Source organism: Varanus komodoensis, unplaced genomic scaffold, assembly GCF_004798865.1.
Source record: "Varanus komodoensis strain SLA01 unplaced genomic scaffold, ASM479886v1 scaffold8, whole genome shotgun sequence".
In the NCBI taxonomy this organism is placed as follows: domain Eukaryota; kingdom Metazoa; phylum Chordata; class Lepidosauria; order Squamata; family Varanidae; genus Varanus; species Varanus komodoensis.
In genome coordinates this window covers 18,406,385-18,427,703 of record NW_025336481.1, presented here as the reverse complement: position 1 = coordinate 18,427,703, position 21,319 = coordinate 18,406,385, and the positions used below count along the sequence as shown (strand labels likewise).

The 21,319-nt window shown below is 42.0% G+C and overlaps 1 protein-coding gene across 6 annotated transcripts in view; it reads right to left on the bottom strand.

The window, feature by feature from the left end:
• Positions 1-21,319, bottom strand: part of ZC3H7B (zinc finger CCCH-type containing 7B) — a 61,856-nt gene that overhangs the window by 27,027 nt on the left and 13,510 nt on the right. For 3 of the 6 annotated variants that reach the window (XM_044454920.1, XM_044454918.1, XM_044454922.1), the window contains exons 4-17: positions 19,607-19,804; positions 18,292-18,450; positions 17,034-17,114; positions 13,687-13,746; positions 10,568-10,610; positions 9,454-9,713; positions 8,354-8,702; positions 7,534-7,592; positions 6,755-6,914; positions 6,516-6,677; positions 5,977-6,182; positions 5,153-5,253; positions 3,685-3,866; positions 2,872-2,957 (exon numbers count right to left, since the gene is read on the bottom strand). In XM_044454920.1, the coding sequence (XP_044310855.1) occupies positions 2,872-2,957; positions 3,685-3,866; positions 5,153-5,253; positions 5,977-6,182; positions 6,516-6,677; positions 6,755-6,914; positions 7,534-7,592; positions 8,354-8,702; positions 9,454-9,713; positions 10,568-10,610; positions 13,687-13,746; positions 17,034-17,114; positions 18,292-18,450; positions 19,607-19,804 (2,106 nt within the window). The remainder of the gene's footprint in view (positions 1-2,871; positions 2,958-3,684; positions 3,867-5,152; positions 5,254-5,976; positions 6,183-6,515; positions 6,678-6,754; positions 6,915-7,533; positions 7,593-8,353; positions 8,703-9,453; positions 9,714-10,567; positions 10,611-13,686; positions 13,747-17,033; positions 17,115-18,291; positions 18,451-19,606; positions 19,805-21,319) is intronic. The other 3 variants (XM_044454923.1, XM_044454919.1, XM_044454924.1) reach the window with 3 other exon arrangements.

Here is a 21,319-nt window from a genome sequence, read left to right as displayed (position 1 = left end):
GCAATCGGAGGGAAGCTGATTATATGGGACTAAAGTAAATATATTCATGACATCACACTATTAAGGTCAGCTCTGAATTTAGTTCATAGGTTAGAAAATGTAGTATGACTTTTTACAACCTGTGAAACTAACACACATGGCCATCCTGTTCTTCCTTGTAGTCTTCCCATACCTAGGTCATCTTAGCACAAGAGCAAAGAGAGTGAAAAGAGACAGAATCCTCTAGCAGCAGATTCTGTGGATGTTCCACATACACCCTCTTGATGTGAATTTATACTAGCCTGTCCCCTCTCTTCCCCTCGCACCCTGCAAGGAAGTTACTTTGTGCTGCTTTCCATACAAAAGTTATTTAGCTGGAAGCACAGCTGAATGTGCATTATGCCAGATTAAGCTGCTTACATTGCACAGAAAGAAAATAAAAAATGAACATTGTTTTTGATTATACTAAGCCTACCACTCCCTTCAGCAGAAAGTTGTTGATGCCTTTGAGTAGGAGCCTAACAACAGGAAGGATGGTGCCTGGACCCTTGCAAAGCTGCGGCAAACTCATCTGGGACCAGTTAATTATCTATATTTATATTTACATTTCTGGAACCTTACTTATTAGTACCTTGCAGAGTGCTTAATTAACAGAACTCCAGAAACAAGTATCATTATATTCCTGACATGCCCCTCACATGGTAACAATGTTTGCTTCCTTTCGACACCATGCATCCACTTCTCCACCTTTTTAATCAGCAGCAAAACTGTGGTTAGAAGCAAAAACTCAGCCCTTCACCAGGAGACTAGACATCACGGGAAATTGTTCCCTAAGTGTTGTGCATACACTCAGTTAAACCACAATGGTGGCAATTTGTGCTGTGCAGTCACACTCGCTTTGTCTTATTTTCAGTACTGAAACAAGCCCTAGGCCCAGCTGAATCCTTGCATGCCCTTTTCCCAGCGGTTGCCTTGTTTCATCTGTAGCTGTGTTTTATCTCTACTACATCAAGTCCTGTGACTTACCTACCATCCTCCATGCTTTTCTCTGAAAACCGCACAAATACAGCTGCAGAGAAAAATAAAACAAGCTCCCTAAGGCAGCTCCGTAATCTGAAGTCCTGTCCTGTGTTGTTATAATAGCATCACACCACAATCAATATAACATGCACAAGACAAGCCATAGCATGCTCTCCTGCGCTAGAAATGGCTGACAGGAGGACTTAGAGACACCTAGTGGAAAGAATAGTTATTAAGTATTTCAATTAACAAAATCTAAGCAATGGGAAGACTTTATGGTCCACCCCCGCTCCATTTATTTCTTCTTCTTACCAGCCACACCTTCTGAAAGCAATTAAAAGGCAAAGAAGTCTGTGTTCTAATCCAAAAGTTGTTTTCATCCATCTGGGATGGGCTCCTTTGTTACTCAGCAACTAGGCACTTTTCCCATCCAAGAGGAAAACAAGTTATAAAGCAGTACTTGAAATGTGCTGTACTTTTGATCAGCAGCCTCCAGATAACAGCACTCCCAGACAGCCATAAATCTTCCAAGAATTAATACTGTCCCCAGGACCACATTTCAAAGGAATTTTTAATCAAATGACTGTTTCTAAGGTTTGGAGTCCCTGGAGTTGGCTTTGTTGCTGCTTTTCTGTCCTGTCTGGTTTTTCTTGGCATAACTTCTTGTTAGTGTTGTTTTTAAAGAGACCAATAGCAACACATGAGATCGTTGTATATAGCAGACTTATACTAGCTGTCAGCATGTATGATCAGTTTGACGGACAGGATGGGAAGGGAAACAGGAGAGAGCAGTGGTGGTGTCAGAAAAAACTGCTTACAGTCTCTGAAATTGTCAAAAACAATTAATAGGATTTTTTTAAGGTTTAACCTACAAGGACAAAAGCATGCCCCAAGGTATTTCCCCTACCTCCATGATCTTGACTGCTGTACAAAGAGCAATTTGAGCCCAGAAACACCCTTTCTCACTGGAAGTTACTTCAAGGCTGACTTGTTCAGTCAGGATCCCATTTTGCACTCCTACACATGTTTGCAATCCTATGCAAGTATGTAATCCTATACATGTTTACCCAGATGTAAAGCCCACCATGATCCATGACACTGCCTAGTAAGTGTGGGTCAGGACTACCATTTTAGACACATAACAAGGTGTGGCTTGTTTTTGTGTAAACACATACTTAAACTCTTTAACACTTTTTAGCCCCTGCCTTATTCTGAGAGCAAATTAAAAGAAAGAAAGTGAGAGGACATGGTGCCATCTGAGCAAGAGATTTATCTGGTAAATACAAGGATCCACTTTTCTGGAGGGTGGGGGTGAGTCACAATATAGGAAATCATTACTCATTCTCTAGAAAGCACACAAACAACCTAAGAGCCTTGCTGGATCATGCCAAAGGCTTATCTAGTCCATCATTCTATTCCCCACAGTCACCAACCAGATGCCTCTAGGAAGCCTACAAAGCAGGCTTCAAGGGCAATAACTCTCTCTTGATCTTCTGCCCCAGCAAGTGGTATTCATTTGCCAGCCCCACCTAATCCTGGAGGAAGCAAATAGCCATTGGGCACCCATATACACCATGGATTCATCTAATCCCCCTTTCAAAGCCAAATAAGCTGGCAGCCTTCAACTCCTCTTGTGCTAAAAATGGCACAGGTTAACTAGGTGTAGATTTCTCCATTTGCAGGGAAATGTCAGGAAAGGTTCGGACATGTCATTTATATATACATATATGAGGATATAGAATGACATAGGGAATACACCCTAATGATTAATTCTTCTAGAACTGCCTAGTACTATTTTGATCAGAGAACATGTCAGTTTACATAATGCATAAGCCCAAGAGTCAAAGGTACAGGCTCTTTGAAGCCCCTTACCATATTGTTGTTAGACTTGCTAGCATGTGCTTCCATTTGCTGCCAATACTTTTTGGATTCCTCTACAATATCTTCATGGGTCATTCCTGGGATACCAGGAGAAAGGCATATTAAGAACTTCCACCCTCTAGAGTCTTGTTAGATTTTCAAAAACATTTCACTACTATAAAAGACAATTGTCATTTTATTAACTGGCCTTGCTTGATAAAGGCTGTTAACGTAACAGAATGTTAAAGCGTAGTTCATCACCTTTGCCAAGACCACAGACATGGTCTTTTTGCACAGCAAAAGGGGCAATGGCTGTTCCCAGTGCTATGTTGAGCTCTCGCTCCCTGCATAAGTTGAAAGGTGACATTACAGGGCACAAAATCCAGAAGTCCCGGGATCACCACCTTGCCTTGATTCAAACCCTGCCTTTTCCCACAGCCCCATCCTCCAGCTACTCTGTTAAATTATGGTCTTTTCCAGAGAATCTGCTTAAAGTTATTCTCTTTTTGTAGATTTTGTAGTGTTCCTACAGAACTTGCACCTCCAGTCATTTCCCTACTCATAAACATTGATGCAGTATTTTAATAATTACTGAACTGAACATGGGGACATTTACTTCTAAAAAAAGCACGGATGGGATTTTGCCAGAAGGCGCATGCATATATATATATAGAGTGAAGGCACTTACCTTCCTTAACTCACTCAGTAGGATCCCCATTGACAATTCAGTGAGGCAGAGAATAAGCATGTGGAACCCTACCGAACACTTGCTCAACCCTGGGGCACCCTCAGTCCTTTCTTCCTCCTGCCCAGGGGCCCACTCACCAGAGTACTGCTGTAGCAACCAAACTTTAAGCTCGATGAAACTATGAGCAAAGTGACAGCTGTCTTCACGCAAGCAGCCGTAACGCACTTCATGCCGGCACACATCAAACTGAAAGTGCTCCTGGAACTGGCGAATCTTAGAGTATTTCAGAGAGGTGGAGCGAACAATATGAACCAGACACCTGAAACAGAGAGAGCAATATTTACAAGCAGGTGGAATTCCCAAGCCTTTCAGCACATGTACACAACTGACTGAGTTGGATACACTGTGCTCACCTGGACTGAATGAAACCATGCCTGCACGGCCCCTGCCATGGAGTATTCTTATAGGCCCCTGAAGGAGGGGTCTGCCCACTGAGGAGTAACTGCCTCCAAGGAATGGAAGAGGGCAGTATGACACTCTGTCCTATTGCCAACTATTTCCCGTAGCTTCAACCTGTCTAGACTGCAAAGCTAAGTGCTGATTAGGGATGCTGCTGCTGTAGGCTTCAAACACATAGACACACATAAGTACATTAAAATTAAGGTGTTTTAAAAATACAGTATCTCCAAGGTGCTTACTGCTAGGATTCCTTTAGGATGAAAGTTTCATGCGTTTAAGTTTTATGGCCTTGGCAGTACAGCACTAATGGACAAATGTACAAGCTCTTTTATCATCACTTCTTAAAATGTCAGTGATACTGAGTAAATCTATAGATAGAAATAAATAATGCTGAGCCAGCCAGTCTGTCCATTTACAGCTTCTTGTGCCTCCTCCCTCTGGAGCAAGAGTAGAGAACCTTGTTCTATGCAGCCCTGAATGCCATCAGGCTCTCCAGATGCCGTGGGCCCAACTCTTGCCCTCCAGGCCATCACTCTGGAAATGGCTTCCTCTGAGCATGTGTATGTGCAGACAAATGCATGCACAAGACAGAGAGATGGATAAAGACAGGATGGGATGGCATGGAAAAAGGAGAAGCTATGCAATCCTGCAAGGCTGCAAACTCTTGCCTACTTTTGCTTCTGGCTCTGCCTACTATCAGCTGCTGCTCCTGATTCACTTTTCCAACAGATCAATAAACCTTGACAGGAAAAAGGTTTTTCAACATGGACAGAAGGGTCTAAAATCCAGACTACAGTATCAACTGCCAGAGATCCAAAGAAAATGCCATGAACAATGCCACCTGTCCCTAGTTAGTTGCATCCTTTCATGTTTTTGAATTATAAAGAAAACCCACTGGATGTTTGCCCCCATCAAATTCTTCCCATCTTCTACGCAGCTCTTGTTTTCAGCAGCTATGCTGAAAGACAATACACGAAGCTGAAATTCATAATCCTTATCACAATCATATAAGACAGACCAGTTTTATTTCTATACTGGAGAAGTGGTGCTAAGATGGTTGCCTTAGGAAAGGTACTACATGAGTTTGTGTCTCAGCTTGCCTTTAGAACCAGGCATGCCACTAGAAGAGAAGCCTAGCCCACTTACTTATTATCATAAAAGCTATGTTTTGCAGCTAAGTTGGAGCATACTGCCGGAGAGTCCTTGGTCCCTTTGCTGATTATTCGGGGTTTGCTGTCAAAGCAGATCTGCAAGCATACATAGAGAATGGGAGTTCAGGTTTTTATGTCTCTACAAATTATCATTAAACAGTAGTGTTTTCTATCACATTTTCACTACAGTGCAACCCTTTCCTATAAGAACTTAAATAATTTTCACAATAGCTATTTAAATACAGGCCATTAATACTGATGAAGAACTGAGGCTCTGAAGTTGCAGCTTGCTCCACATCTCCCACAACCAAGCACTCCACCCATTCGAACACAATGGCTCTCTGCACAGTCACTTAGAGAGAACAGGATACTTATCCTAATGACTGCAAAAGCTAAAGACAGTGATGTTTTTGTTCTTTGTTCCTCACACTATTGTCTACTTTCAGTGTCTGCATCAGGACTGACTGTGAAGCTATGTGCAAAGCAGCTAAAGCAAACTAGACAGGAGATTCCAGAGGAGTACTATTATCCTGTGTGTCTTTAAAACAGATTTTCAGCTAACTGGGACAGCAACTCCCATTGTCCCAAACCTATAGTTGAACACACCCAGTGGGTACCAGGTTAAGGAAGACTGCATTCAAACAATGAGCTGCGATGCAGTCCAGAAGTGCATGGGAGGGGGGATTTTGATGTTTTACTTCCAAACAAAAAATGTCTGAAGCAGTGCTAGATGAAATGGCTGAATGGTCCAGCTATAGTTAAAATAGACAAGAAGAGGACTCTAGTGGGAGGACATTTTGTATGTCTCCTACATCATACCTCACAAAGAAAAGTAAATATCCCTTGGTGTTCTTTCAAGATCTTGGAAATGGTGAGGCTGCCCCGCTTGACCCCACCCAGGGGATCAAAGAGGAGGTCTCGATTGAGGGTTCCTTTCCGTTCCTCTGTCCACACGTCGATCTCCTCCTGGTGGTACGCGAAGGTGCAGTTATCCCCGTACTTACAGTCCTGCTTGTTAAGCATATCTATAAAGCAACAAACATCACACCACCACACATGGAACGGAGGCTGGGATCAGAACCATGGTCTCTTGCTTCCCTTTCTTTTGTTTCCTTCTTCCCACCCACCCCAAGCTTCACAAACAGTTAAAAAGAAATAAAAGTTCTCACATCTTGATGTAACCCGTCATTATAATAAAATGATCCTTGATTGTAGACCCATTATTCAAGCTCTGTTGGCAACACATGCCATCTACTTCTAAGTCCCAGTGACTGAGAGTCAGTGAGCTTCTTCCATATTTACTCACTTTCTTCCCAAAATAGCCCCCATTCAATCTCTATCTCCTCCTTCCAACTCACCTTTGCACAGATAGTAAGATCCCACAAAATTGGTCTTGGTTGGGCGTGGCCGGATTCTCTTCCAGGTCTTATCTTCAGAGTTACGGCGTCTACCTAGCAGTATATCCCTTTTGCACTTGTGGTCCAGACCTTCTCGATAGGTATAATCCCCAGCCTTTGGCCCTACAAGGGGAGGACAAAATTAATAAGGGTCCAGCCTTGCTAAGAACATTTGGCCCATGTCATCAAGTGCAGATAACCTGTTTTGGGATAGCAGATGTGACAGGCTTGTTTGAAGATGTGAGTAGATGCTAGTGGATTCTTCACAAGCAGTGCTGTGTTGGGCATCCCTGACTCTGGCTGAGGCATCAGCAATTCCACCACTTTGGGAATTGTGTGACTTGGCCCAGTATGGTTTGCCTGGAAAAATAACAAAAAGAAGTTGGTTATAAATCTCACCAAAAGTTAAGTCATGCTTCCTCCAAGGTCCTTCAGTTCAAGGACAAGAAGACAGAAGCAAGCAGATTAAAAGAGTCCATGCCTTCATTCTCAGCACATGACAGCAGAGAGGTAGCTCTTAACACACAGTCCATTCAATTAAACAACTACCTCTCTATGTGTAGCAAAAGATCATCCATACTCTTCTAGGAGGTTCCTAAGTTAATTCATAAAGTAGTAATTCATTTTCATTCTACGAAGCAAGATGTAGTTATAGAACATCCAGGTCAAGCCACTTTTCAGAAGAACAAACCTCAGTGCTTACTTTACACGGAAGGATTGCCCTCTGGCATAACTCCACTGGAAGAATAGTCAAGTTGCTCCCAAACTTTGTGATCTATCAAAAATAAAATTCTAGCCAAGACTGGGAGTGAACAAACAAATACTATGAAACAGCTGCCACATTATACCAATTTAGTGCAATGGCTTGGATGAAACTTGGGAGCATATGACTAGGAAACTATACTAGAACTTTGACTTACACTGAAACAGAAAGCTTACTTCCATCCATCTCCCAATTCAGAGAGAGCCAACAACTCACCATTGGTGGTGGCTTCTGGATTCCAGCAGGTTGTCGTGGTTCTTGTGTGCTGGTTTCTTCTAAAGAGTAGAAGAAAAGCAGCATTCAGATGATTTGTCAGGGTAAAACACCATAGGACTACCTATAGGAACACTACTACTTATAAGCACCTATCCAAAAGGCAGCAAAAACCCAAGTTCCATGCTCCTTTAGCATGCAAAGCAAGTAATTTCAAGAATTTAGTGGGAGACCACACTAATTTTGAAAACATATTAGTGGCATTTTTGCACAGCTTCATTACAATGGAGTTTTTATGGGAGAGCTTCCCTGCAGTGCTTCCATGCAGCAACAGAAAAAGTATTTTTAGTCTATCAGACTTCCTTGTTAGAGAAAAAAACCTATGCCAAACTGCTTAAACTTGTCTTAGTTTATCCTAAAACATTTTCCCTGCCTCTTTCTTCAATGAGTTAATTTTCTCTGCACCATCTTGTTATTCAATTCATGCTTCTAACTACATGCATTTCTTTACAGATGTTGTTTAATCTATACTGAATTAATGTATGCAGGCAGCTGCTATTTATCATTGTTTACTGGTAACCACAAGTCAAACATTTGCAATAGGTTTTATAACTAGCAAGAAATGATTTGGAGATAAAGGGGATAAGCCAGGAACTGTGGGGGGAGAAGAGTGAATTAGATGACAATGGAGGAATATACCTTCAGCCATGGGTAGTTGATTCCTTGCAGTAAAGTGCCCAGAACTCAATATAGAATGTTGATGCAGCATTACTGTTCCTGCATCACAATTCATATGGAATTCTAATAGGTCTCAAATACGTACCTGAGGCAAAAGAATCCAGTGCATCCAGTGATCCCCTACTAGTTCCAAAAGCATCTAGCACATCAAGACGGGATTCTGTATATGGAAGAAGGTCTAGTGAATCCAATGAGTCCAAAGGGGAGCTGCCACTGCCACCCACAGGTGATTCAAAGGCATCCAAAACAGATGTGGAGGAGAGTTGCTTTGTGGCATCCATCACCAGGCCAAATGAGGCAGGTGGGAGTGGTGTGGAGACTGGAATGTTGGCTGTCACCACAGGAGGGAGCAGTGGAGTGCCACCTGGAAACACAGGGATCAGCTGCGGCATCTCACTAGGCAGACTGGCAGGGATGGCACCTTGCACCAGAGACTTCAGTGGGAAAGATAAGACATGTCACAATTAGAAGGGAGCAAGAAAACAGAATAGACAAGCAAGTAAAGTGTCACAGGGCACCATGACAGTTGACATGTAAGACTAGCTCCCAGTTATTTTCCCCAGTACAGCAGTAAAACCAACTTGTGCCTAAGCATAGCTTCACACAGTTCCTCTGTTCTAAAGTCCAAATTACACTCTTACTGCTGTTAAATGGTAAACTGGCATCAACATTAACCATGGCTAAGGCTAACCAAGTGTTGAGTCAAGGCTGGATACAGGATAGGGGAAAACATGCAGGCAGCAAGCAAACAGCTCAACTGGGACAGACTCCAGGGCACCACAAGGCAAAGAACAGAAGACAAATGGAAAAAATGAGTTGTTGACTAGCTTGTTAGTACCCTCTTCCCACTTGTCTTATGCAATTATGAGGCTGGAGCCAGAGAAGCTCAAACAGCCTCAGATGACCTAGCATTCAATGGCAGGGTGGGTTACAGAGGAAAACAAACACACAAGGCTTCCCTCATTTGCCTTCCCATCATCCAGATTTTTTGGATTGTAATTCCCATCATCCTTAACCATTGACCATGCAGGTTGGGGCTATGGGAGTTGTAGTCCAAAGCAACTAGGAGACACAACCTTGGGAAAGGCAGATCGTACGCAGCCAGGTTTTGCCTTCAAGGTCTGGCTGCATATGAAAACAGAAAACTGAGATGAACAGGCACGTATTTAAGAAATTCTCTCTTACCAATGCATACTGTGACCCATCTGTGATAGAATCTAAGATGGAGTCCAGTTCATCCCCCAGAACTCCTCCTTCAGTGAAATCATCCACACACTCAGAGCCTGGCATGGACGCAGCATCTGTAGAAGGGAGCAGGGTGGTGGCAGGGAGTGACGTTGGCGCACCTTTTGTATCCAAGTCAGATGATGCAAAGGCAGGGCCCTCACTCACAGCAGCAGAGGCCACACTGGGAGCAGTGATGCACTGGAGGCCCACAGAGCTGTCTGCAAGGGGAATCATTAGATCATGGCTGGCTGGCAGCGCACACACATTCCCGCCAGGTGGCAAAACATGAAACTCAGAAAACCCCCACTTGGAAGTATAGCAATGTTACTTTAGAACCAGCTCAGAATATTTGTCCATCTAGCCCAGCATGGCCTACTCTGACTGGCAGTGGCTCTCCAGGGTTTCAAGCAGAGAGCTTTTTCTTTCACGTGCTACTTGATCCCTTTATTTAAACTGCCAAAGCCAGAGGACCCTTCTGCATGCAAGTCATACACTTGACTGCTCAGCTACAGTTTCTCCTGCTTTCAAAATATGACAGCTGGCCTTTCACTAAATGGCTATTAGGCAGATTATATTCCAGAGCAGCCTTCTTCTACCTGACATCCACCTTATTTTTTTGCAATACAAATTCCAGCATTCCTGACCACTGATAGGAGCTGAAGTCCAGAGCACCTGGAGGATAAGATCAACTGTTCTAAAGTCACATTCCTAACCACTGCTTTATAATATACGGCTCAGACATACCTTCTAATCTTTACAGCAAGGTTGCAATATATCATGGGGTTTGGATTTCCTCATGACCCTCATGCATTAGGAGCTTCAACCTGCCTTGGTTCTCCTGCCCAACTACACTGTTGATGTGAACAATTGCAAGAACAGCACCAACTTCCCAAAGAGAAAGAACTTGCCTTTCCCCATGAGCATTTCCTGCAGCTCCAGTTGTATGCCTTAGTGACCTAGCAAGCAAACAGCCAGATGATCTGCAGCTATCTGCACAGCTTTTCTGAAGTTACAGCTGAGTCATTAAGAGAGAAAGCAATAACAACAAATCAAAGGAATATAAAACTATCACCTGTCTCAATGTCATCTACAGAGCCCAATGCATTGGAAACAGTCTGTAAAGAGACAAGAGAAAGAGAAAAGACCACATTCAGTTTTTTTCTTAGCTGGTCCTGTCATTCAATTCCCTTCTCCAATTTCCATAAGGGCACACACAGGAACTGTTGCTTTTTCCCCTCTCTGCTTTGCCTTACCTTTGCTTGTCTACTGACATATATACTAACTATGAATCCAGCACCTCTCCCTCTCAAAGTCAGCTGCTGAAAATAAGAAGAATCAGCTGCTCCTGAGCTTCTCCAGTGGAAGGTTGTATGGCCAAATAGGTATGCATGAATCCACAATGGACTCATACTCAGAGTGTATGGACAAATGCACCCTTATTTCCATGTTCACCCAGATTTCCCCAAAATGGTTTTTCATTGCCCACATTAGAGAGAAGGTTCCCAGATTTCACATGGAACAAGACTCTTCTGCCTTCACAATTGTCAGGAATTTGAGCAGATGCCATTTCTCTCTCCAATGCAACTCTGTGCAGCTGTTGAAAATCTCCTCTTGTTGAAACTATTAAAGAAACTAGAGACAGTACAACTCTGGAGCATCTGCTGTTCTACTGAAGCTTTCTTTGTCAAGAGAAAAAACTATTGTAACTACATCCAGAATTAAAAATAAGAAAAGGAAAGGCATAAACATGTAAAATGTTAAAGCACAAGTAGAGTAAAAATAAAAAGAAATATATTTTCTGTTCACTTAGAACAATCCAGAATAAGTATGTGAAATGAGAAGATACTTGCCCTTTCACCAGCAATTTTGCACATAGTTCAATGGTAGTACTAGACAACTGCAGTGAGTTTATGGAGTAGAAACAAGTGAAGCATGTGCATCTGTCTGATAACAACAGTATGAGATGGGGAAAATTCAGAGGCTTAAATCTCAACTGAAAGCTAATGTTCTCAATCATTTTTCCAAAAAAGAATAGGTATGTGCAAAAAGAGAGATTGAGTACAGCAGGAAAACAGAAAACAGGCTCCTCAATAAAATATGTACCACAACCCTAATGTGCAATTTCCAAGTACTACTGCAGTTAGGGAGAAAAGAATGAGTTTCCAATTATTTCATCATCAGAACAAATCTGGAGTATCATTAATACACCAAGCATAAGGGGGTCAACTTGTAATGCAAACATGGACCACAGACCATTTTATTTATTACAGTTATAATGTAATGTTTCTTCCAAGGCAACAGAGATGGAGCTTCCAGGATGACTCCCATTTATTATCATGACACTACATTTATATCCTCCCTGTCTCCACACTCTTCTGAGCAACCTAAGGTGGCTTACACAGCTCCATTTTATCCTCACAACAACAACCCTGAGAGGTAGGTCAGTCTGAGAGTCTGTAACTGGCTCAAAGTCACCCAGTGAGCTTCCTGGATGGGTGGCGACTAGAACATGGATCTCCCAGGTTGCCAATTCAGTATTCTAACCAACACACCAGTTCTTAGACACTGAAGAGACCCCTACTGTTATGGCTGCTGCATCATGCACCTTTAAAGCATGCCCTGAAGGGCAACTAAAGTACTCATAACTAAATTCCCTCTGAAAACAGTAAGACATGTTAGTTATCATCACTGTGTACCACTGCTTTGGTCACAGTGAGCTTTAGATGGGACTGATGCCTTGCAATTTGAGAACTGCTGCTTTACAGAAAGTGAAAGCCCATCCATATGAGACCAGCTGCATGATTCTGTACACACTGCTGTGTACAATAAGAATAATCTTGCGCAAGCCATATGTCATATCAAATCTTGCCTAAACCTCATAGAACATGAGATTTTATTATGCATACCTTACATAATTGCAATTTCTTTAGTTGGCTAAGTTAAATGCCACCAACATAAATCAGAGCTGAAAGCACACACCTAAGTCACCATCCTCATCAGAATAACTCACACAGAGTTCAATCTACTGCAATCCTATAAATGCTTTCTTGGGAGCCCTGCTAAAAAGGCTTGCAGAGGCTTAGACTGCTAGTCAATAAACCATCTTCAATAAAAACACCAAAAGAACACACTGTGTTCCATTTTCAGTTTTAAACCATCAAGCTATCTAAGGATTAAATAAAAGAGAAACTTTAAGTGTTAGAAAGCAGACTATTATTTAGTGTTTCTACTTCTCATAATGGGAATTTCTTCCAGATGGGAACTTCTTCCAGAAGTGGTAATTCGAAAATAGTTTCAGCTTTTATAAAAGGTAAAAGGAAATTAAATACTATGCAAGTATTACAAAGAAATGAATACATTTGAAAGCATCACTGCAAAAAGTCAACAGTGCCCATTCTTCCAGTATAGCAGTGGCATAGCTCTACCTTGCTAGGCTATGAGATTGTTCTGACATTAGAAATATCAAGTGAAGTTAACTGCACTATTTTTGGCATTATCTGGAAGTCACATATTTTTGGAAATCAGTCTAAATTTTTATGTTGGTCTCTTAATTCTGATCCAGAGAACCTGAGGGTGGGCCACTCATCAAGTACGTACATCAAGAGAATGCAAGAGAATTAGAGCAGGCTAGGAAGATAAAACATTCTCCACTATGCAATGATGGGAGACCCCAGTTCCACAGTCACTCTGAATCCTTGACCAAGGCTAACATTTGCAAACACTACAGTGATACAGGCTGAAAAGAAGAAAGAGTTTTAGATCCCTTTCAACTCCTAGAAGGTAGTTAAAAGCATTTAGAAAATTAGAAGTATATATATTAAAAAAAACTCCCACCACTCTGTCTAACAGTGAACTCAGCTAGTGAGTTCTAATAGGACAGGTGCCAAAATGGGTCCACTGAGAAACAAGTGAGAGAGATCAGTATGCACATGAGAACCCTAAAAGTTGCAGAGCCACAAATATTTTCAGAGAAACAAACCCAAAGAATTCAATGAAGACTAAGCATGTATGTGCAGTAACTCCAGAATACAGAGTGCCTGAGAGCAGGGGTGCTGAAAACAAGAAGAAAGCAGAATGGAAAATTCCTGGAAGAGGACATAGCTGACTGACCACAGCCCTGAGCAGAAGCATTCCACACTGCACCTTTGGACTGCTGGTCCCAGTTGTAAAATTTTTATAATAAAGGCCTACCTGATTTTGTAAGGTGGATGAAAGGCCATTGCTGAGTAGAGAAAATGTTTCCAATTCCTGCTGTAAGGAATAGACAGTAGCAGACACTTAAAAGAACAACCATCAATGACAAGAATCCAGCACCAAGTCACTTCCTCATAAGACAGGATTCACAACCTGGATTTCAGTGTTTCTATAGCACTGGCTATAGAAAGCCTTGCATTTGCTAGCAGCCGCACTAGTGAAGGAAGCCCATCCCTCATCTCTGATTTCTCCTGACACAGCAGAGATAAGGAAATTGTTTCCCTTGATACAGTTAGCCAGGTGTATATATACAGTTAGTGTACATAGCACTAACAAGGGAAAGCCCTGTAGATCATGGGTCCTCAAACTACAGCCCGCGGGACAGATCCGGCCCGCCATGCCCATTTATCTGGCCCGCACCACCGCCCGCATGCGGAGCCGCCTTGCCACGCAAGTGGGAGATGGTGGCTTGCTCACTTGGGAGATGGTTTTGGACTCGTTGGGAGATCTCTGAGAGAGCGAGCTGCTGCTGCGGGCGCCCAACGATGACTCACTGGCCCACACGCCCCGGCCCCCTCTCCTTACCGGCCTACGCCAGTCACCACTGCCTTTCAACTGGCCCCCTATTGAAAATGTTTGAGGACCCCTGCTGTAAAGCAAGGAGGAAAAAGCATGCATCCGTGTGCACGCATGCATGTGCGGAGGAGGGGGGATGCGAACAAATGTGCATGTGAGTGTACATGGATAGGCCTGGCACACACCCAATGCCAAAAACATTGGGGTCAAAAACATTGTGCATCCCTGAAATAAGCAGCAGCCAAACAAACAGAATGACTGTGACAATATTGTATTCATCTTATCATCCCAGTGCCATACACACAGCACAAGACATGCTTAGATAGGTCAAGCATGAGTTACATGCTATCCACAACCAAGAACTGACTACCATGTAGGAATTCATCCTGAGTGAAGCAAACACTAAGCCTTAACAAGAGTAGAAGTAGGTTTTGTGTTGCGCTGGTTGCCATTATGTATGCTCCCAGACACCTTAGGTCTAAATCATTCAATTTTGCAACATTATATTTTTTTCGGCGCCCGGCAAAAACCTTTCTATTTGCCCAGTATTTTAATATTTAATTATTTTAACTAGGTTTTAACATTGTTATGCTCAGCTATGCGTTGTTATGCTTGTTATGTTATGTTGTATTATGTTGTATTTTGTTGTATTTATTTGTTTATTTATGGTTGTAAGCCATCCTGGGATGTTTTGTAAAGGACAGGATATAAATATTGTTAATAAATAAATAAATAACATCTGCTGTTGAAATTCTCTATTTACATGGGAAAGGAAGTGCCTCAACTCACTATTCAGCTGGCATGGGATCTTGTGAAATCGTAAACACTCAACCTTCCTCTGGTTCTAATCTTGCTGCACCACCTATTGAACTGGCCCTTGAAACCCCCCAAGGCAGGAGTGAGCAACTTGTGGTCCTCCAGATATTGCTGAACCTCAACTCCAATTATCCCTCAACAAATGCTAAGCTGGCTTGGTCTGACGGATACTCCAATCCAAGGAAAGCTGGATGGTCACATTCCTGCCCTAAGAGGCATCCTACAAGATATTCTACTTTTAAGTCTTGGTACCAGAACACAAGCAATCATCTCCCCGAGTGGGGAGATGACCGCGATCGTGCTGGGGGCGTGGGGAGGGGGAAGATGGCTGAGATCCCACCCGTCTCTCCCTCCCCCAGAGTGCCCCATTCACACCCGTCTCTCCCTCCCCCAGTGTGCTGGGATGACGGCCGCGTGTAGGGATGACAGGCGTGATCTCAGTCGTGCTGGGGGAGTGGGGAGATGGCCTCGCTTGTGCTCAGGGTGGGGAGGGAGAGATGGCCGTGATCTTTGTTGTACTTTGTCACTTTGCTTCACATTTTTCTGATTTTAAAAATGGTTACAGAGTGGATTAACCTTATTTACATTGAACCTTATGGGGAAATTAACTTGGCTCATGACCAATTTGGGTCATGACCAGAGTCCTGGAATGGATTAAGTTCGTGAGCCAAGGTACCACTGTATTTGCTCTACTTTTCCAATAAAACCTTATTTCTGAAAAAGCTGTCACTTCATTTTCATAGTTCCCTCAAGTACTTTAGACACCTATTCAGTTACCTAGACCAAACTAAATCCACACTTGTGTTTTTGTTAAAATATAAGTTTGGGACAGCTCTAACAGACAAATAGCAACATGTCCTTCAATAAAACAGTATCACAGAAGAAAAATAATCCCACTACCACCACATCTGAGCTAAATTCCCCAAGGAATCCGTGTTCTGGAAGAGCTTATTCCTTGAACACAGAGTAGACTGCAGATGTGATTAAAGACACATATCCCAAGCAAGCACACTATCTCTAAATGCTCTCTAAAATTTTAGAGAAAACACTCTCTGAAGTTTTTATGGGCAATTAGACAAAAATATTCTGTTCTGAATTTGTTAGCTGAATTCATTTGGCAACTTCTAGTTAATGATGCACATTCTCCAATTCTATTCTTGCAACCATGTGGTACAATCCCAAATGGAAATAAAATCATACAATTGCAAGGCAAAAGCTACAGCTAAGAAGCAAAAATAAAATGATGTGCCTATAAGATATTAACTACCTAAAAATGGTAACATTTATCCTCAAAGTAGGGTGGAGTACAGAGCACTCATCATTCTAACCTTCTGGTTTGCTCATACAACATTTATGCACATTTACATTCAAACACAGACAGCAATTATCACTCCCGTGAGAACAACTGTGGCTAGTTCAGACTTGCTCAACCAACCCACACCAAACTCAAGTCAGAGCACCAGCTGTGTATAGCAGCACATCAGGAGCACCAACATATATTCCAATTTCTGCTCACTCTCTAGAACTACATAAACAGAGGTGAGTACCAAGCAGCTCAGGAGGTAACTATGCATTGCTGTTAAGCTACAGCTTCATGGGTCACATGACATGAAGTTCTGGGAGAGAGCACTAGGTCTGGCTGTTGAACCCCAAAATCACATTTCCACCCAGCCATGATGCTCAACAATTTGCCTGCAGTAAAATCATTATCTCTCAGTCTAGCTTAGCTTCCCCCAATGGATATATTGTACTACAAGTCCCACAATCCCCAGCCAGCCATACTAGCTAGAACAATCAGAGTTGTGTTGAGCAACAATCGGAGTTGCTCAACACATTCAGAGGACATCAGGTTAGGGAAAACTAAGCTCACTCTTTTCCAAGGATCACTGAGAGGATAAAAATAACAATACCCAATTAATTCTAACTGAAAGAGTGAAATACGAATGCCATACCTGAGGCCTCTTATATGCTTTCCGAACCCTTAATCCCAGCTTCTGTGCAAGCTCCTGGCCAAGCTGAGCCACACTTTCATCCTTCAGTAGAGAAAAAAAAATTAAGATGTATTTATTTTTTGTAAAAACCTTTTCATTTGATTCTACAGATAAAGTAGTAAGCCTCTCTTATTTCCTAACTTCAATTAAAACAAAAAGCAATAATCTAATGTGGATGTTTTTGCTTGTTTGCATGTAATGGTACTGCACATAACAAACACTATTATTTGGGTGAACAATGGATTTTGTTCACTCCACATGAACACATCCATATGCAGAATTGTGTACAGTCAAGTTAACCTTGCATAGCTTTGTTTTGCATAAGTTATTCTATGTACAGTGTTGTTCTTTTGAAACCTGTCCTAAAATGGTAGCAAATCTATAAATAAATAAGAGGAAGTAAACTGGGATAGACGAATAGGGCACAGAGACAGGGAAATGTGAGAGTTGGAGATTGTAGGAGACACAAGAAAACTGCTTTAAGGGCAAGGAATCTACCAGAAATATCCATATATTCTCTACACTGTATGTAGAGAAAGAATTGCTTGATATTTGGGGAACTGCCACATTTGTGCTAGCAAATGGATTCTCTACCACATCCATGCATTAGTTGATAAGCAAGATCTGCAAGATTTCTCAGTTCCCTACTGATAGCTTTTTTATTGCACTATTGCTTAAAAAGGCAGAGAGCAAATGATGAGAAGAGGATAACAGCTCTGAACTTTGCGCATATTGACTTACTTAAAAATATTTAGGGCACAATTCTATGACCCCCTAGATATTGTCTGAGAAGTCATAATACATTAGGGCTTACCACCTTCAAAGCTACAACTTTGAAGATGACAATCCTGGTTCCACCTTTACCACCTCTCATCAAGCTCAACAGCAGCTTCTCTTGGCTGAGGAAAGCAAAGGGGAGACAGGCCAGTGGACAGGAAGGAAAAGAAGTTAGAATATGCTCTCCCACATGGCCTCTCCCATGCTGGGTCCACTCCAATCTACACACTCACACTCCATTCAGATAGGCCAATCTAGTGGAAAAAAATAAAAGATGAACAGAGAGCTGAAAACCACCTCTGCCACTCTTCTCCCATGCCAGCAGGACATGGAAAACTTAGATGCCTCTGAGATCAGATGTTTAGGACTGCACCCTAAGGTGTTTTTTCTATTTATCAATACCCCCTCCCCTGAATATCTGTAAATGTCTATTACTACTTACGTGCGGGAGGGAAAGCAAGCAGCGGCTGTTACATTCATATGCTTCCTTGTGCCTTCCTAGCTCATTCAGGCAGCGGGCTTTCCGGAAGAGTGCACGGATGTTCTCACTGTCGAACCCCAGAGCCTTCTCACTGTCTTCCAAAGCCTTCTCATACAAGCCCTTTTGAAAAAGGAAGCAACATCATCCTGAGATCTTTCACATATATAGATTCTACATGTTTCCTTCCAGGCAAGTTCTGTCCCAAATAATCCACTGCTCTTAGATACAGTGTGTAAGGGAAAAGAAGGGGGAGCAAAAGAGACAGCTAAACAGACATGGCTTGCAGAAGCAGCTGATTAGCCCCTGGCCTTTGGGACAGGGACTGATAGTTGGTGTCCTACATGGACACTAAATGCATGATTTACAATACACACTCTCCTGCTCTCCAATGACCCGAAGGTTAATAAAGCTGTCACATGGCATGAACATTAGTAGCCTGATAAAAGTTTCATCCTCTACCCAGTTCTTTTGATACTAATGTGTATAGGGAGAAGGGGAGATTTTGCACATGATGCAGGTTAATACATGTGTCTCAGCTCAGACAAAATGACAAATCTTGCTGTCCAACAGCAATCCAATAACAAACCTCTGGCTTATATTCCCCCTTTCGTCCACGCTTTGCATGTGAAAGAACAAAAAAGATGCTTCTATTTCATGTTTGATGAAAGGAATGCACTAGCCTCAGGCTTCCTGCTACTCATTGTCACAATAACAAATCATGACTTGCCCTTACATCTCTGCGGAGCCTGTGTGTGCTTTTATACTTTTATAGATATACACACTCCTGTCCAAATGGACTGTAACCCATGTTCATCAATAAATGCAATTGCCTTCAAGATGCCAGAAGTTTCCTAGTTTTTGCTACTCCTCTAGAATTTGACACTTCTCAGGAAGGCCAGCTTTATGTTCTAGGAAACATGTACCAAAGCACAGCAGTCCACCACCTCAATTCTTACAATGTCATCTCCACCTCTGTGTGCTATGCCACCTTTTATAACAAGAATACATCATATTCCCCATACTTCCCCTTGACTATTTACATGCCTTTCACCTGCTCCAGAGGAAAATGACTTTATGGTTCATCCTTTAACCATCACATGTTGAATGTGCAACATCAAATAATGGCCTCTATGTGAACATGAGCCAGGCAGATCTAAAAATTACTTCATAAAGTACTTTTCATTGGAGCCTGTTCACACATTCAGCTGTAAGTTATCAAGTGAGGGAAGATTAAACAGAGTGCAAGCATGTATGACTTAATCCTAAGCACACTCACCATGGCAAAGTAGCAGGCAGCTCGATTGACATGCAGCTTGCATAAAAGATCCAATGGAATGGTCACTTCATCAGACGCTGCATACTCAGCCACATTCAGTCCTTCTACATACTGCACCAGTGCCAGTTTGAAATCCTTCTCTCTGAACAAATCATTGCCCTCTGCGAATAAGTTTTGCACCAGCTTTTGCAAAAAGGCCTGTAGGAAGAAATAGAGAGAGAACGTGTCACAGAAGTTGCAGGGTACTTTCAGGCTTCCCACTCCAAGCAACTTCTAAACCACCAGGTTTTGCTGGGGGAGATGAGCAGGGCCATTTCATCTGCCCTACTTGAAAGGCCTCCCTCACCAAGGCTCCTTCCCTCACAAACATGGCCATCAGAAGCCATTCAAGCTGACAGGGAAAAAAAGAGGGACAGCTGGGCCATTCCACCAGTTCTGATTAAAGAACTATCCCACTCCACCCCAATCCTTCCCCATTCCTCTTTTCTTGTGTGTCCTGTTATTTTGTATTTTAAACATGTAGCCAGGGACTGTCTTGTTTAAATGACTGTATGTAAGCTACTCTGGGAGTCTTTTTTGAGCAGCAGCACAAAAATACATCAAATAAAAATAAAGACTAAATTACACTTTCTTATAATAGAAAAATACACAACTAGGGCAATCCTAGAAAGCTACATTCTTCCGCTCACAATTTTGTGAGCAAGAACTAGCCAACTGTGAGAAAAAGCTGGAAAGCCATACCGTATCTGTTTTTTCTTTCTACTATGTCCCATCACATTATTACAGTTCACTATAGACCTGCCATGTTGCACAGTGTGCTGTTTTCACAACACAGTGTAAATAGAACCCAGCAAGAAACAAAAACATGGTACAGCCCTCCCTAAACTTATAGTAAAAGTTGGTGTGAGGGAACTTTATCACCACCACCACCATCATGGCAATTGGGGGCCAAAGTTCTGTCAAGTGAAGAGTTTACAGAGCAAAGGAACAGCTCAGTGCATAAATGGACTCAACTAAAATCAAGTTTCCCATTCTGAAACCCATATTTGCTGAACAAGCATACATAATAACTGGTTGTTGTAGTAATTAAAGGATATTTGGTGGAAGCTTAATAGAGCATTATGCAACCTAGAAGCAGAACTCAAACCATTTGATGATTCAACTCACAAGCACCATGCTACAGCATTACATTTTCTGCAAGGAAAAATAGCTTGTCTCTTGCTGTTCCCATACAACAATACTAAGCAAAATGCTAAGCAGTTCTATACATACATTTTGGGAAAAAAGTCCGATTGAATAAAGAGGGATTTCCTTTCAAGCATAAGGCCTTCCCGATGCAAACTCTGTTTATTCCTTTGCTGTCAGGTTAAGACTGCCATTGTCTCCAAGGCCTTCATTTGCATATAATAGCATATTAGGGCATTTATATCAGTCTAGTTATATTGAAATTGTTTTAGCTGCTCACATTGTTTTGCATTCTGTTTTCAATTTTATATATTAGAATTTTATTCTGTTTTATTTTATTTGTCATTTGTAATTTTTATGAATGGTTGTGAACTATCCAGAAAGCTTCAGCTATGTGGTGGTATAGAAATGAAATAACAACAACAACAAATGCATAAGAGCAATGTCCATAATTTACAAGAAGCAAAGGCTTATATTTGCTAGGCAAAACAGTGCCGGGAGGTAAATCCCCTTGCCTCTTACTTAATA